The sequence below is a fragment of the Lucilia cuprina genome, chromosome 4 (genome assembly GCF_022045245.1).
Source record: "Lucilia cuprina isolate Lc7/37 chromosome 4, ASM2204524v1, whole genome shotgun sequence".
Lineage (NCBI taxonomy): Eukaryota > Metazoa > Arthropoda > Insecta > Diptera > Calliphoridae > Lucilia > Lucilia cuprina.
Window position 1 is genome coordinate 12,999,414 of NC_060952.1, and position 18,750 is coordinate 13,018,163.

The 18,750-nt window shown below is 27.0% G+C and overlaps 1 protein-coding gene across 8 annotated transcripts in view; it reads left to right on the plus strand.

Annotated features, from left to right (window-relative positions):
- Nucleotides 1-18,750, plus strand: part of LOC111681546 (sex determination protein fruitless) — a 415,139-nt gene that overhangs the window by 379,006 nt on the left and 17,383 nt on the right. For 5 of the 8 annotated variants that reach the window (XM_046948225.1, XM_046948227.1, XM_046948228.1 and 2 more), the window contains 4 exons: nucleotides 52-792; nucleotides 3,251-3,508; nucleotides 6,372-6,504; nucleotides 14,010-15,430. In XM_046948225.1, coding sequence (XP_046804181.1) covers nucleotides 52-792; nucleotides 3,251-3,508; nucleotides 6,372-6,504; nucleotides 14,010-15,241 — 2,364 coding nt within the window. In that variant the 3' untranslated portion in view covers nucleotides 15,242-15,430. Of the gene's footprint in view, nucleotides 1-51; nucleotides 793-3,250; nucleotides 3,509-4,585; nucleotides 6,111-6,371; nucleotides 6,505-14,009; nucleotides 15,431-18,750 lie in introns of those variants that run through there. The other 3 variants (XM_046948231.1, XM_046948230.1, XM_046948229.1) reach the window with 2 other exon arrangements.

An 18,750-nucleotide genomic window follows, 5' to 3' on the forward strand; every position in this document is an offset into this window, starting at 1 on the left:
ATAACAAAAAATAAGTAATTAAATAAACATTTGTATTAATTATCTTTAAAGGTGCGTGGTCTCACAGATAACAACAATTTAAATTATCCTTCCGACCTCGATAAACACCGCGATACAGAAGCCTCATCACCCACTGGCCGAACACCTTATGGTTCAGCCGTTGGTCTGGGCATGCGTGGTGAACGGGAATCCCGCGATCGAGGACGTGGAGATTTACGCGATGACATACACTCTCACCGCAGTAGTAGCAGTCTTAGTGAACGTAGTTCAGCGGCGGCAGCCGCCGCAGCTGCTGCTGCAGCTGTTGCCGCTGCTAGTGGTAGCAGCAGTTTACAATCGGCTGCAGCTGCTTTAGGTTTAACCGGCAGTGAACGATCTCCTAGTGTGGGTAGTGCAAGTGCAGCCGCTGCGGCCGTGGCTGCAGCAGTGGCAGCAGCAGCCAGCCGAAGTGCTAGTGCTGATGTATTGAATAGCCGCGGTGATGCAGGTAGTGATCGTGGTAGTGAACGGGGTGTTAACGATAATGGTGTGAGGGTTGGTGGTGATGGTGTTGGTAGCGGCGTTGGTGGTGGTAACGTTGAACGTACCGACGAACGTCGCGGTGGCGATGACCTTGTGCAGCTAGACTATAGTAATCAGAGTAAGAGAGATCGTGATAGAGAGGTGTCGACCACACCGGAGCATATTATTAGTAATAAGCGAAGACGTAAGAACTCATCCAACTGTGATAATTTGTTGACCTCGACCCCAAATGCGAATGTACAGGATAGGCATTACACTCAAGACTCTCAGGTGAGTTATAGTTTAATAAAAACTATTATTTTAGATAGTGAGATTGTGTAGAAGAGAAACTAATGCTTGTCTTCGATATTAAAATTGAAAAATTTTCAAATAATTTCAAATATCTGTTGGAAATTAAAATTATGTTTTTAATTCCATTAAACAAATTTTACTAACTAATGTTGCTTAACTTTAATTACACATACATATCACTAATAAAATATATAATCAGCAAAGTTTAATTTAATACATTTTAAATTTAAATCTAATAAATAAATTCCTTTATTGCTTTAACTACACAATAATAAAAATCCTTCTCTTTCACTAATTTTGCTTTAAATTTATTAAATACCTAATAAAAATCTGTATAATACATAGTTGTATGTGTGTGTGCAATTAATATTATAATTAAGTCGACATCATAAATTATGCATAATTTTATTTAGTGTGAATATTTAGAAGAAGAATTTGTAAAATTTAAATGTTTCCGCCATGGGACAATGCAATTCAACACCTACAACTACTCTTACACATAACACAACACTTCCGGTTTCCGTTGCACTAACGGCAACAATTTGTACAAAAAGTATTTATATACATATGTATGTATAAATATATAAATTAAAAACAACCCCTACTCAACAACTAATTTCAAATATTTATGTTTTTCATTACACTTAAACAACACACAAACCACATATTTGTGGTATTTAAAATATTTTATTTCATATTTAGTATAAAGATTACAACAATAAACAAACATATCATCATAATAAACTAATAGAAAACCATTAAATATACATAATAAATTTATGCAATATTTTTGTTTCAAATAAATTTCTAACATTTTTGTTGGTCTATTATCAAAATAACAAAAACAATTAGTACATAGTAGTTTGGTTATTTATATGAAAGTGAAATTATATTTATGTACATATCTATATGACTTGCAATTAAATTCTTGTTTTTTTTTTTTTTTTTTTTTTTTTGTTAAATAATGTAATATACATATATACATACAATTTTAATTTGATAAACACTTTTACACACATTTACGTCTAAAATATTCTTATCATTTTTATTGATAACACTTTTAATAAAAAGGTACTTGTGTTGTAATCATTGCAAAAAATAAATAAAAATTATATTTTTATAACTAAATTATTGCAACAAATAATAGCAAACCTATATTTTTTTAATTCATTTTAAAGAGATAAGAAAAGTTTTTTTCTAATTTTTAAATGTATTTCAACATGTTGACAACAATAATGAAACCTTATTTGTTGAGACCAACAATCGAATAGACAAACTTGTTGACACGGATGTTTATTAAATTGTTATGTATGTTGCCGTCAACATATCATCAACACGTTGCAGCAAACGTAAACTAAAATTAATAGCAAAACGATTAAAAACATTAAGGGAGTTATTTTGTTAATAACTTCCCCTCACTTCAATTCATTTTTCATTTATGTAAATTGTTTTTGTATTTTCAAAAATTGGTATGAAGTGTTGTGCAAGGTGTTTTACAAAATAAGGGGGTAAATGTTTTCATCAACATTAATATTCTAATTATGCAACATGCAGCTAAACATTTTCGCTTAATCGGAAATTGGCTTTAGAATTTCACTATCATAAATTTTTAAAAATTTTTATTCGAAAATTTTTTTATAGAATTTTTACGATTAATTTTTTTATTGAAAATTTTCATAAAATTTTCTATTTATGTAAAATTTACGATAATTTGGCTTTTTATAGAAAATTTTCTATAAATTTACTTTTTATGGAAAATTTCCACTAAATTTACTTTTTATGGAAAATTTCCAATTAATTTTTTACTTATGGAAATTTTACGATAAATTTGTTTTTTTTTTATATAAAATTACGATAAAATTTCTTTTTGATATAAAAAATTTACGAAAAAAATTTTTAATATAAAAAAATTTTCAATAAATTTGTAAAAAAAAAATTACAAAAAATTTTCTATTTATGGAATTTTCTATAAAAACAATAATTAGTTTATATAGAAAATTTTAGATAAATTAATTTTGTACAGAAAATTTACGATAAATTTGTTTTTTATAGAAAATTTACATTAATTCGTTTTTATACATTTTTATAATTTTTATAATTTTCAAAAACTATTATTTTTATAGAACATTTACTATATTTTTTTTTTTTTGAGGCCAGATACGGACTTAGAAATTTTGTTTAAATTGGACTGTGTTATTAACAAATTTCAAAGCATTTGCTAATAATTTAATAAAACAAACTTCCAGCAACATGTTGCAAGACATATTATGGCATTTATAATAATATATTAAATTTGAAATCTGAAAAACCAAAATCTGCATTATCTCACTCTAAAAATATGTAAGATATCGTTATATTACCACGCCAAATTAGTATTTAAACTTATTAGACAATTTAAGGAATACATTTAACTACAATTTATTATTATTCATTCTAGGCACCCACAAATTTTAAATCAAGTCCCGTGCCAAAATCTCTTGGCGGTGGTGGTAATACATCAGAGACCGAAGATTCTGGTGGTCGACGCGATAGTCCGTTGTCGGCGAGTGCTCTTAGTGGTGGCGGTAATGTTAATGCAACATCTGGTGGTATGGGTTTAAATCAATCGTTGAGTATTAAACAGGAATTAATAGATGCCCAACAACAACAACAACAGCGTGAACATCATGTCTCCTTGCCACCCGAATACTTGCCGGTAAGTTTTGATAATCGATTTAGTTTTTCTTATCGTTTTGTAAATCATAGTTGTTATTATGAAGTTTAACATTTCAAACTGTAGCTAATAAAGAGAAACAAAGCAAATTTAAGTTATTGCATTAAACAAAATGTGTTTATAAACATGTTGCCGTACGAATACCTTTGTGTAATATATATAAATATATGACCCATATCCAAATATATATTAAAGTAAACATACAAAACCGCTTTAACTTTAACATTGTTTTTGAATATGAGGTTATATGTATATAAACTGTTAATGAGTTTATTGGCAATATGTTTATAAACAAATTTTTTAATGTTTCAGTTAATAAAAAGCATTTTATTTTTATAATTTTTTTATGTTTCGCTTTAATTTGTTAAGGTTTTTTCTTTGGACCGGTGCGATGGTTCCAATTGCTAAACTAAAATTATAATTTATATATTCATTTTTGTATATTTAAACCATTTTCTTTCTGTTGTTACTAGAATTTATTTTTATGATTGTATAAAGAAAAATTTGATGCTTTAAACCTTAAAAAAATAGATGCAAAATTTATTTGATTTAAAAAAAATTGAAAACAAAAATATGAAATGAAATTAAAACTTAAGAAATGAAATTTGTTTTTGTTGTAAATAAAATGAATGATGAAATGTTTTTAGAAGGACGAAGGATTATTGAGAGAGAAAAAGAGAGAGAGAGTATGCATAAGAGATCGTGGTATCGGCCGAGAAAAAGAAAAAATCTAAACAATTTAAACAGTTTTTTGTTTTGTTTTAAATAAAATTTTTCTATTTCAATTATAAATTTTCTTTTGAATTTTCTTAAACACTCACATACACAACATAAAATACATCAACATGTTTAAACACTCTAAACAGACTCTTTAAACCAGAAACAGCACAATAATCCTTCCCCTTTAAACATAAACTTTTCTGTCTTGTTTTGTTTGCAAAAAAAAAAAAAAACAAATTTTATTTTTCTTAAGTTGTAATTTTTCTTTTTATTTTGTTTTCTTTTCCTATATTTTTATAATTTTGTTTGAAAAATCGTAATTGGCTTCTAAACCTAAAGACCACAATTAATCTCGATAATCCTCCACGACCACAAAAACTTTCTATGCATGAACAACAAAAACAACAGCAACAAGTTGCTAAAGATTTCAAAAAAATTGCCACCGAAACATTTACCAAACATTTGCAACAGGAATATGAAAATTTCCAAAAGCAACAAAAGCACCAACAGCAACAACAAAAGTTGGAACAAGAACGTCTACAAAACGATCAACAGCAATCGTTAATGTTTCAACAGGCTGTAGAAGTACAATTAAAACGTTTGCAACATCAAACACAGCAACATTTTAAAAATGCCTGGCAACAAAATGTGGCAGACATAGAAATGGCCGCTACCTCTACCATACAACGTTTATTGCAACAGCAACAACAACAGCAGTACCTTAATGTTTGTACCGAATCTGCCGCTAGTTCAAGAAATCCCGCCACAACGTTTGCGGTCTCTACACCCACCAGCGTTCAAGTACCCACAACTCCCGCGCCCACATCTCGTAAAAATGGTCGTTTTCGTACCAATTGGTTGTTTCTTTACGATTGGCTGCAATTCGATGAACTGTCCAATACCATGTATTGCAAATTTTGTCGCAAATGGTCTAGTGAATTACCAGACATACGCACTTCTTTTGTAGAGGGTAATTCCAATTTCCGTTTAGAAATCGTTAATCATCATAATAAATGTAAATCTCATCGTATGTGCTATGAACGAGAACTGAAAGAAACACAAACTCAAGAGCAAACCACAAAAAGTTCTGTTAGTTCTATGCCACAGTCAAAAGCAGATAGTAGTGGCGAGAAAACGGATAGCGGAACAAAGAAACCCGAAATTATAACAATTAATGTTGGAGATGATAGTTCGTAATTTATAGATGAAATTTGTAAAAGAAATTTTTTTAAATTTGTAATTTAATTAAGAGAAAGCTTTTGTAAAGAGATCAAATTTAGAACATGCCCTGAGAAAGGCTCATACAAAGCTTAGATCATTTATTGAAAAAGCTCTAATTCATGTTATCCAATTAAGTATTTGTTTAAAACAGCTTCCATTATAAATAAATTCATTGATTAATTATTTAAGTTACGTCTATTTGTCAGATTAAATTCAGCTGTTTATATAAAGTTTGTTAAGAATAGATAGCGGCAAAGAGCTTTCCCGTAAGCGTATGACATATGTTCTCACCCTCTCTGCCGGCGTTTTATTCAGAAAGATTTACAAACAATGTTCCTTGAAAGCTTAAACAATCATAAATGTAAATACATATGTATATAAAGCTTTTTAAAGCTGCCTGTAGTAAAGGACAGCCCACCGCTAAATGCATACTTTCTAAAGCTAATAATATACATATATTGAACTAATATATAGTTATTAATTAAAAATAACTTTAAAAAGCCGTATAGAGCAAAAAACGTTGTATTAGTAAAGATCAAAGCTTTTTGAAATTTTTTTTTAACAATTTGTTAAACTCAGGTTACAATTATTTTGTTATAGCTTTAGTGTAAGAACATATTTTATAATTCTAGACTATTCTTAGAGTATAAGTTTTGTTTAAATTGTAGCAATACAAAATTATAATATAAATATTCTTTTAAGTTTTTTGTTTAAGGTTTAAAGCATTTTTTTCTTTAATTATTAATAAAAATTTAAACAATTTTGAATACAAAAAATACCACAAATTAAATGTTTATTTTTATTTATTTTCTTACTTTTTTTAACTCTGTTTCTTCTTACTCTCTTTGTGTATTCACATTAAACATATACAATTATCTAAATTTTTAAAATTTTTTCCACCCAGCCCGGAGCTTTAAAACATACAGCCGATGATATGTCGTCGTTATTGTCAAGCCATGCTTTACAGGCCGCCGATACACGAGAGGACCATAATGATACAAAACAATTACCCTTCGATCAGTCCGATAATATTGATGGTAAGTCTTTAAATACAATTTTTCCATATTATTATTTTTTTTATATATATTTATATACATATTAAAAATTATCTGTTAACTCCTTGTTAATATACTACTTACTTACTTAATACTATAATATACTTACTTATATATTTATATAAAAGTTTGCTCTTAGTATCAAAAATTTTTTTTTTTGGTTTTAAATAGTAGTATTTTGTTTTCCTATATTAAGTAATAGTCCTGATTTTTTCTTAATATTTTTGTTGTATAAATATTAATTTTTCTTTTAATTTATAATTTGTAGTTAATAATTTGATTATTTTTTTATATTTAAGTTAATTTTCTTTTTTTTTAATATTTTTAATTTACATACAAATATATATTTTTTATTATAAATATTTATCCCTATCGCTAATTAAAAATTTCTATTATCATGATCCCTTTTTATCCCTATAAATTTTGCAAACAAATTCAACTATTGTAAATGAAGAGTTTCCTAATAAATATTTATAATAGGGAAGGGGAAAACATAAAAAAGGGACAGAAAATATAATATTCGGCATTATAAGCCATAGGGATAAATATAAATTAATTGGTTTGAAATCAAAAAACGAAGAGTGAAAATTAAAGTAAACAAATGAGATGTGTTTTAAATAAAACTAAGGCGCCTGTCAAAATTTTTTAGGTCACGAGAAGTATTCTTTGAAAATTTGAAATTTGTTCTCACTTTCACTCAAGTAAAACTAAAACGCTTAATCGAAAGCTTTCAAATTTTAGGAATACTGAGATTTGAACATATATATAACTACAAGCCAATATAAGGTCCGGTAACAAGGGCTTGTTTTTTTTTTAAAGCAGGGTTAAAGAAAAAACTACTCAGAACCACTTTTGGTCCGTCTTACATGCCAATGCCGGTCTATTCGCCTGTACTTTGCTAAAATACTTGAGTAATCTTATCTCTGAACATTGCTGCCCCGTTGCGTAATATCTTGTTCACATGATGCAATTATTCGTAATTCATGCTCTCATTCATCATTCAACCCACAATTACGTTCTGAATTTCATGATTCGCCATACGAAATTTCTGCTGCGAATTACACAAGCTGTACGTAATTCAGTTACACAAGCTGTACGTAATTCAGTGAATTACGAACGAATGACTGTCATCTCTAATTTTTATCAAAATTAGCTGTTAGTTTTCATTGGTTGGATATAAATAAAAAATAAATCAAATCCTAAGAAATAAATAGAAAACATGAACTGTCATGGCGAATGTGTCGTAGAAAAGGGCAAATTGACTTAAACCGTTAGACCGAAAAAATCCATTAAATATATTGCTTTTACTTACATAGAACACACTGTGGTAAGTCTGACAAGAGCCAAGAGTAAACCCTAAACATACCCAGATAAGGAAAAAGTGGCATCACTTTCAGTCACACCTCAGTGGCGTTCCAGTTGTCTCGGCAGCAGCACCGAACTTATCCCGAATTAAAGACTTTACCATACATCAAACTTTTAACCATTATATCTTCTTGTTAGTTTGTCTTTAAACCACAGCCACTACGTGCATCCTTAAAGGACCTCTTTAATAACTGGAACAACTCAAAGTTCTATACTTATCCTTCTGGGCTTCGATCCCAGGTTAAATCATACCAAAATAACGGCAAGATTATATTTGACTCCAGTCCCGTATTGGTAGCACCCTTTTTCCCCTGGATTGCAATTACATCAAGATGGAAATGATCATCAAGGTAGCATGTACCGGCGAGTTTCAGATTTCAAATATGTGCTTAGAACCGATACTGTCAAACTCCATGTATATAAAACTTAATCGTGCAATTTCTAATATAAAATTATACCCAAACCGCCATAGTGGTACTGATTTTTGTATTGCTCAGAAATATTGGTCCTACAGCTTAGTGCAAGGAGGCTACCATAGTCCTTCTTGCGTTTCAAATCCTAAGAAATTCTTATAAAAAGTTCTTTTATTAAAACACATTTCATTTGTATTTTTATTAATTAAAGAAATTAAAATATATTTTCTTTTTGGAAATCAAAATTTTAATGTAAATTATCAAAATACAACAAATAATATAAAATAACACCTAAAATTAACTAGTAATTGGGGCTTTGTTTTTATTTTTATTAAAAAAGAAAACCTGTATAATTTCCTATTTTTATTAGCAATTAATTTTTATTTAAAAATAATTTTAATTAAATATGTAAATTTTTAATTATTACATTTACCTTTTTCCCTTTTAATATTTATTGGTATTAGTTTTTCATTTTATAATTTTTTCCTTAATTTGCATGATACAAATTAATTTCCAAAAAAAAAACTTAATTTCTTTAAAAAAAAATTTACACATTAATTTCACTATAAATTTCTTTAAAAACCAAAATGATTTATAAAAAAAAAACAAATAAGAAATATATATTGTTTGTAAACCTTTAAAAAATAAAAAGATGAATTAAAACGCTTGTGTAAGTATTTTAATTTTTAGAAAATTGAAACTCTAGCCACCGCCTTTTGAAAAACTATATGCTACAATTGAAAGAAATAATAAAAAAGAAAATAATTATAAAATTTAAAATAATTTAAAACTAAAGCTTTCATTAGTAGTAGTTTTTTTTTTCTTAAAAAGAATATATATTTTATTTGCTAAAAATCACTTCTTTTGAAAGCAACAGATCAACACCTCTCCTACCAAATCAATAATTCTTTTCAAATAATAAAGAAACAAATATAACAAATATATTTTTACACCATATAAACAGAATTTTTTTTAAATAGAAAAATATTTTTACAAAAAAATAAAAATTAGTTTATAGTAAATTATTACAGCAGCTTATAGTTAATTATAATTTTTTTATTTATATTTTATATACTTAGCACTGAACTGAAATTTAGTAGTTATACATAAGTAGTATGTGTTTTTTTGCATGTTGCATGTTTAATTTACAAAATTTCTTTTTTCTACTCTCTACTACTCTTCTACCATTTTTAGCTTTAATCTTCCATAAATTTTCTTTAGTTTATCATTAATTTTTTTTTCTTATAAGTATAAAACTCCTTTGTGCAGCACTCTTTTATGATTTTTTTCTTGTAACAATTTAGTTTCCTTTTATCCTTTTAGTTGTTTGTTATTAAATTATTTCTCATTGCGTAATTTTTTTTAGTTATTTTTCACTTAATTTTTCTTTATTTATTATTTTATTTCTTTTCTAACATTCATATAAAAACATCTATTTACTTGAAAATTATTTTTCCTTCGTGTGTAAAAGTAAAAACAAAAACATTTGATAAAATTGATAATTAACATCTTTATTCAAAATTTTATTAATCCACATAATATTTTTAAAACAAAATCAAGTTTTAAAAAATAAAAACAAACAAAAAATGCCTCCGTTGTTAGCTGAACAAAATATACAAAAAAAATAATTTCTTACATAATTTTCCTAGAGTTTAAGTATAAATAATTTAGTTTAATATAAAAATTGGCTATACAATATATTCATTTAAAAATAATTATACTAAACCTCCTCTCTGTCTCTTTCACACATCGTTTGTTTCATAAATAGACATTAACTTGTAACAATAATTAGTTTTAATATAAATTTATTCAAAGAAGGCAGCTATTTTTATTGAGAACAATAGTTGATTTGACTTCTTAACTAGACCAAGTCTAGTAGTAGACTAAAAGCATATAATGTTTTTTTGTGTTATTTATATATTTTCTTGTGTCTTTACCTTTTATTTCTAAGCTCAACAATTGAGCTTAAAACTCTTGTTAAAAACTTTATAGGGAGAAGCATACATACGAGCAAAAAAAAGAGTACAAGAGAGCTCATATGAAAGTTCATTGCGTTTGTGTTTTGCAATGCTGACATTGCTCTATTGATTTTAAGGAATGGAAAATTGAAATTTTAAATAAACTAGAATATAGCCTAACGATATACTTACTATAGACAAGACTATAGACTAAACTAGACTGTAGGCTAGACTGTAGACTAGACTATAGACTTGAACGTAAACCAGAATATAGACCAGGCTATCGACAACACTAAACTATAGACTAGATCACAGACTAGACTTTAGACTAGACTTTAGACTAGAATTTAGACTAGACTTTAGACTAGACTTTAGACTAGACTTCAGACTAGAATTTAGACTATACTTTAGACTAGACTTTAGACTAGACTATAGACTAGACTATAGACAAGACTATAGACTAGATTATAGACTAGACTATAGACTAGACTATAGACAAGACTATAGACTAGATTATAGACTAGACTATAGAATAGACTATAGACTGAACTATTAACTAGACTATAGACTAGATAATAGACTAGACTATAGACTAGACTATAGACTGGACTATAGACTAGACTATAGACTAGACTATAGACTAGACTATAGACTAGACTATAGACTAGGCTATAGACTAGACTATAGACTAGACTATAGACTAGACTATAGACTAGACTATAGACTAGACTACAGACTAGACTATAGACTAGACCATAGACTAGACTTATACAATATAATAGACTAGACTTTAGACTAGACTATAGACTAGACTATATACTAACCTATAGTATTGATAATAGACTCGACTGTAGAGGGGACTAAAACCTAGATTATAGACTTGAATAAGATCTTGGGTTCATGCTAAATATATCTATAAACGAAAATATTAAATTCTTTTAAAAAAACTTAAGCTCCCTTCGTTCGTGTTATGTACAATACTGCTCTCCCTCTCTCGCTCTTTCTCTCTAGGGCTAAAGCTTTGAATTAAAGCAAAACCAAAATTTTTCCAATTATCTTTCTCTCGCATTACATATCCAATACCTTCTATTATCATTCTATTACTTATTATATTAGTCATTACACAAATCAAATGAAACTAAACTAAAAAAAATCTTAAAATAACACCACATATATAACCATAATTATAATTTCCTCTCTACTTTTTGTCTTTAATGTTGCAACTTATACAAAAATTAAAAAAAAATAATATAAAATAAAAAAAAAAATCATAAAAAATTTAAATTTTCAAAATATTAACTAAAAGTATATGTGATATTATGTTATAATTTTTTCCTAAGTATTTGTGGTTTTTCTTTTACAACAAATTAAATTAACAACTAAAATTTTAACTTTAAGTGTTTTGTACTATTTTAAAATTTTATTTCACGCAAAAAAAGGCCTTAATCCCAACTTTTAAAAGTAATTTTTGGTAATAATTAACCTTTTAAAACAAAAAAAATTTATTTGCAATTTGCAAACAAAAACTATCTATAACTTTAATGAAATTTGCCCCGAAATACAAAACTAGAAGTGTGGATCTGCAAACTTTTAGGTTTTTTTATATTATTTGTTTTCATTTTCAAATAATTTATATATTTTCTTTTACTTTACACTTTTAAATGTTTGTGTTTTATTTTTTTCTTTCTACTAACTCTATATTGTGTCGTCCTTATAATTTAAATTTTATAAAAATTAAAAAAATTTAAACCAAAGAAATTCTTAAGGATTTGCCCAAGATTTTCCAGAATCTAACTAAATTATTTTATAATTTTAATTTATTTAATGCCGCACATAATTTTTTATTAAAAAAATTTAAATAAACTTATAAATGTTATTTTTTTAATATAAAATTTAAATAAATTAAATATTTTCATAAATGGTGTTTACTGGCTTTATACCACTATTTTTGTAAAATATAACAACTATTCATTCATATTTATGGAACTTTGAAAAAAAAAATACCAAAAACATAGAATAAAAAGAAGTTTTATTTTTATTTAGCCTAAAAGTGTTTTTTGATCTTAAAGAGTAAAGAAAATAGGAAAAACTGTATTTAAAAAAATAAAAAAAAAACTATAATGTTGCAACATTGAATTTAAAAAAGTACATTTTACCATAAATTATAAATACTTAAAAAAAACAAAAAAAAAATCCCATTTGATTACATGATTTAAATTTTAAAAGAAAAAACAAAATAAAATATTTTAACAAATCAAACCAAACGAAATAAAAATTATAATAAATTTAAGATTTTTACACCCATTTTACACAAAGAAAAACACTCACTATTCAATTAATTTTATTTTTAATTTATTTATCACTTATTTATGATTTTTTGTCTTAATTTTATTTTATTTATAATTTTTTTATTCCTAGCATCAAATTACTTACGTTTTTTTGTAAACTATAATATATTTATATTTTTTTATTGGCTTTAAATTTAAGTTTAACTTTGTTTTAATTTTAATACGTTTTATTTAAAACCCACCAAAAATACTTTGTTTTGTTAAAAAAAAACTGAAAAAGAAACCAACCAACCAATTTTGTTTTTAATATTATAACCCTGGCATTTCCTAAGTGCCCTGCTCTCCTATAATAGTCCATATCACTGAGTTTTGTTAAATGCGTTAATATTTGTTTTTAAGTTGTTTAATTTTTATTTTTAAATAAAAAAAAAAATATGTTTAAATAGAAATTTTCATACACACTAGTTGATTATTTAATGCTATATACATACATATATATTTAACAGATTATAATCATATACCTACATACATACTATATATTAAATATCTATATACCAACCAAAAGAAAAACAAAAACAAAAAAACTTTATATACAAATTTAATTAAAACCCCATAAACCTTTTACAACCAAGAAAACCTCCCATAAAAAAAAGAAACAAAAACTGTAGTTGACTGTTGTTACTATTTATTTATTATTATAATTTTTTATCAATTTTGCATAAACGATATTAATAATCTAGATGCATTAATTCTTTGTTGGAAACCCCTTTAATTTAGAAATTTTATTAATACAATAATAAATTCATTAGGAATTTTGAAATTGGCTGAATAAGAACAAAAAAAAACATAAATTGTGTTTTATATTAAATATATAATTATTTCAAAAGCAACATTTTATTGACAACAAATATTGCTTAAAGTTTTATGAAGCTTCTACTCAACAAACTTAAACAAACGGCATCACTACTGAACACTGAAATTTAAACCAACTAAAAATTCCTATTTTTAATAAAATCTATACGGAGTTAGACTTTATTCCAAAATGTTTTATAATTACGAAAGTCTTCGTAAAGTTCTTTTATAATTTGTAGCATTTCAAGAACGTAGCTTACTTTCTTTAAATTTTCCTTTCATTCAAATTCTTTAAAATTTACACAGACTATATTTAAGAAATAATTATATATTTATTAAATAAATACAAACATTTGTTATAAAAAACAAATTCGATTGATTCAAAAAACAAAACAAATCCTGCCACCAAATTCGATTGATTAAAAAAAAACAAAACAAATCCTGCCACCATTTGCTTTTTCCACTAGTAAATAAATTTATTGACTTTTTTCAATTCAAATAAAACATTCGTGAATACAATATTTTCCCCCCACACTCGCAAATGACTCTCTATCTAAATTTCTTTGTTGGATAATAACACGAGAACTTGCATAATACCAAAATGTTTACAGGTGATATAGAGGCACACGGTGGTGATGGTGATGATATGACAGCGTCAAACGAAGAAGAACGCTTACAACATGATCATGAACGCGAACATGATAAGCAGCACAATGATGATGAAGAACTGAGACTTGCTCTAGAGGAACGTCGTCGTCGTCCGCCTATACTTAGAAATGAGGCATCAACGTTGCATTATGGTGAAGGTGGGAGTGGTGGGGGTGGTGGTGATGATACAGATGAAATGCATGAGGGTGAAGAAATAATAATGGATAATAATAACTATGATTGCCAATATAAATGTGAGGAAATGGATATAACAAAGATACGTTGTCATCAGAGGGATATGTATTTGCAACAGCAGCATCATGATGAACAACAACAAGATTTAGCACCCAGTATAACGTCAGCACATCGTTTGCATCATGAGACCCAATTGCAACATCATCATGCACAGCAACCCTTACATGTGGTAGCAGCACCTCAGAGTGTTATTAATTTGGGAAGATGTGGTTCATCAGCCCTAGATACCTTGGTAGCTGCTGAAGCTGCAGCAGCTGCTCTTTCACCCACAGCCTCTACCACATCCTCAGCCTCATTGCAGCATCAGCAACATTTGTATGCATTGCAACAGCATCATCATCACCATCAACAGCAGCAACAACAACATCATCATGCTCAACAGCCAACCTCGTCATCGTCCAGCTCATCCCTGCAGCATCATCAGCATCCACACCATCATCATCATGCCAGCTCACAACCGCAACACGGTGGACAACATGTGGCCAACTATCATCATGGTCATCTGCACAGACATCATGGTTGCAGCAATACAACTATTGTTTCGTCATCATCTCTTGCCTCCTCGGCCCACGATAGTGAACACTTATCATCCACATCGGCTTTAACAAATTCCTCCTCTTCGACAACCTCCTCCTCATCATCGGCTGCTGCAGCCGCTGCAGCAGCAGCGGCAGCCGCCGCCAATAGGCGAGACCATAATATTGACTATTCTTCGTTATTTGTACAGCTATCGGGCACTCTGCCCACCCTATATCGTTGTGTCAGTTGTAATAAAATTGTGTCAAATCGTTGGCATCACGCCAACATCCATCGGCCTCAGAGCCATGAGTGTCCTGTCTGTGGACAGAAATTTACGCGTCGAGATAACATGAAAGCCCATTGTAAGATTAAGCATGCCGATATAAAAGATCGTTTCTTCAGTCATTATGTACATATGTGATCAATTTTATATGTAGTCAAGTAAAAGAATTTATATATATATACAAATATACATTTTTATCTCTCTAACTCTCTCTATCTCTTCTTACAACTACTTACTTACTTACTACTATTTCTCTACTATTACTGACACACTCTCTATATAAATCTCTCTATCTCTTCTACATACTTACTATAATAATTATTATTATTATTAAAAAAAAACTATAAAGGCAAAAATAATATTTATCTCTTAAACTTAAAGAAATTTTAAGCCAATATATGATGTAATACATATTTACTTCTATGACATATTCAAAGAAAACCAAAAAAGAAAGAAATACTTAGTAAAAAAAACTCAAATCTAGAAACATAGAGAATTAATTTTTTTCTTCCTTAACTTAGTAGATAATTTAATTATAATGGATATCTAAACCAATCTAAGAAAATTAGCAAAAAATTCCTTAACATTGTAAAGAAAAAGCTGAGCTGAGTTTTAGAAAAGAAATTCTAACCTTAAAATTACAATTTCTTTCTCTTTTTTTTAACAAAACAAAGTATTACAACCAAATTTTTACAAAAGGAAAACTAGAGTAGTTATTAAAGTAGTATTCGTTTTTTTTGTAAAATTTAAGGCCAAGCTTTTAGTTAGTAAAACTAAAAAATAAATTATTGTTTTTTTTTTTTTTTTTTTTTTTTGAAAATTCACAAAATACAACTGATATTGTGTTAAATTTAAATAAAATTTATACTATTTATACTTTAAAAGTATTATGCTAGAAATTCCAATTTTTATTTTAAATAATTTTTAACATGTCTTGTAGTTAAATTAACTAAATTTATTGTTATATATACGAAACATTTAATCGTATTTATGTTTAATTTCTGCCATAACTTATTTTAGCCAAAAACAAATTTAAACAACAAAGTTTTTTATTTGTTAATTTAAAGAAAATACTAAAACCAAAAAATAGTGAGATTTTTTTGTTTTATTTTTTAAAATTTAAATATTCTGAAAATGCTTTTTGTTTAACAAAAAAAAATTATATATATTTACTAAAACCAAAGATTTTATTTAAAAACTAGTATCTTAAAAGAAAACTTTTTAAAACTTTATTTGTATTAAACGAATTTTTCGTTTGATTAAAATAAAAATTAAAAAGTAACTGAACATTTATAAAATATACGTAATCAAATGGGAACTTTTAACAATTTACATACATTTAATTTTTATAATTTCTGTTAGTAAAAAAAAATTACAAAAAATTAAATCTAAAAAAAAATATATAAATATTTTTTATGTATTTTTAAAAATAAAACATGTTAAATAAATTATAATAATATAATATATTAGTAAGAATAATTGAAATATTTTACACAATTTTGCTTAAATCTTATAATAGAAATCATAAAAAAGATAATAATGGCGCTTTACTTAATACAAATAAATAAATACATTTAATAATATATAAAAGAATTTAAAAAGTACTTAGAAAATATAATATAAAATTTTACTTAATATCATTAATTTTTTTATCAGAAAAAACACTAAAAAAAGCTTAAATTATACACTAAATTATATAGAACATATACAGTGAGTGATAGTTAATTAAAACACATTGATTTTTTTTATACCCACATCGAAATATTGGCCATAGACCCAGAAAAATGCGACGAACTAGCTTTGTCCGTCCGTCTGTCTGTCTATTAAATGCACAGAGTTGCTAGAGGTTTGAAATTTTGCACAGTTAATCTCTATTGATACGTTTTGTTTGGTATTGCTTATAAACAATATTGGGTTCACGATTTCATCATACGATCTAGCTATGTCCGTCCGTCTGTCTCAATTATAGTTAATCACCCCTATCGCCAATAGAAGTGAAAATTTTGTTCCCTTGTTGCGAACAATTCATTCACAATAGTTGATTTTGTAAGGAAGAGCTGTTCAATGTTTATAAACTTCCATCAACAAATTTCACAACGGGAATTTATTTCACGACAAAAATGTTAGTGAACGAAAAAAATGAAATGGGAACATATTTCACGTGAAATGATGATTGTCGATTGGGGTGAATGTCTATTAGTATGGTTTGTTTCGGATTGCAAATGACTAATATCGGCCCACTATTTCCCCATAATTATGTTTATTATGAAACAATAGTGGTAAAATTCTACACCAACAAAAAATCAATTTGATAAGAATCGGTTCATAATTGACACTACCCAAATATAAGGTCCCACTCAGAAAATGCTTTTAACGCTCATAACTGGATTAATAATTGTAATTTGTGGTGAAATTTGTCATAAACAAGTTTTTTAAGAAGTAAAATCACTTTACCAAATTTGATAAGGATGAATTCAGAATTGACCATACCCCCCATATATGGTGCCCTTTTGAAAACAGTGAAGAAATTCAAAACACACAAATTTTAAAATAATTAAAATCTCACAACGAAATTTTGAATCTACTCCATATATAAGATCGTCTTCAACTAATGATATGGCTCATACAAACAAGTTATATAAAAACAAAAAACTCTTTAACAAATTTTATAAGGACTTCCATGTAAGATCCTCTTTAGAAAATTCCATTTACTCTCATAAATAGATTCATAATAGTTAGTGTCAAAATAAAAAGAATTGATATTATTCCCCTTATAAGGTCAACTTCAGAAAATGGCTTAAGGCTAATACAAACAAGTTTTATAAAAACTAAAATTCCATTACCAAATTTGATAAAGATGAGTTCAGCACCTTCCATAAAAGGTCCTTTTTCTAAAATGAAGTTATTACACACAAATGGATAAAACTATAAGTATGGTGATGAAATTCAAAACAAATGAGATTTATAAGAAACAAAATCTTATTACAAACTTTGGATCGATTTATAATGGACCCTAATGATATTAATCTTAACATGCTTAACAATAACGAAAATTGTCATAAACAACTTTTATAGGAATAAATTTTATAAGGAACGGTTGATGATTTCCTTCCGATAACATATAAATAAAAAGACCTTCCGAAATTTTCTATTCATTGAATGGAATTTTAAAATTATTTCAAAAATTACAATTGTAATGACAATGTTAACACTAAGAGATAAATGCGTCTTCTGAATTCCAAAGGTAATTAACCCGTTTCCACGACACATTTGCTATTCTTTTCTTTTTTGTAATTTTATTTTCTTATATGTCTTCAACTGATTATGATAAATACCCGATACAAATTAAAAATAACACTTATTCATACGCAATTCGTAGGTAATTCAAACTGAATCATATAATTCAGTTCCTAATTGGGGTTTAAATGAAGAATGAGAGAATGAATAACGAATAGTAGCATCGTGTGAACAGGGTATAGCAAAAATTTTTAATTTTATCCTCACTGTCTAATAGAAAGCAATAAGTGTACAAAAAATAAAATAATCTATATAAAAAAAATGATAAGTATACATATATAAAACAAAATATTAATATAATTTTAAATAATTCTCCCATTTTATTGAAACAAAAATATATTTATTTCAAG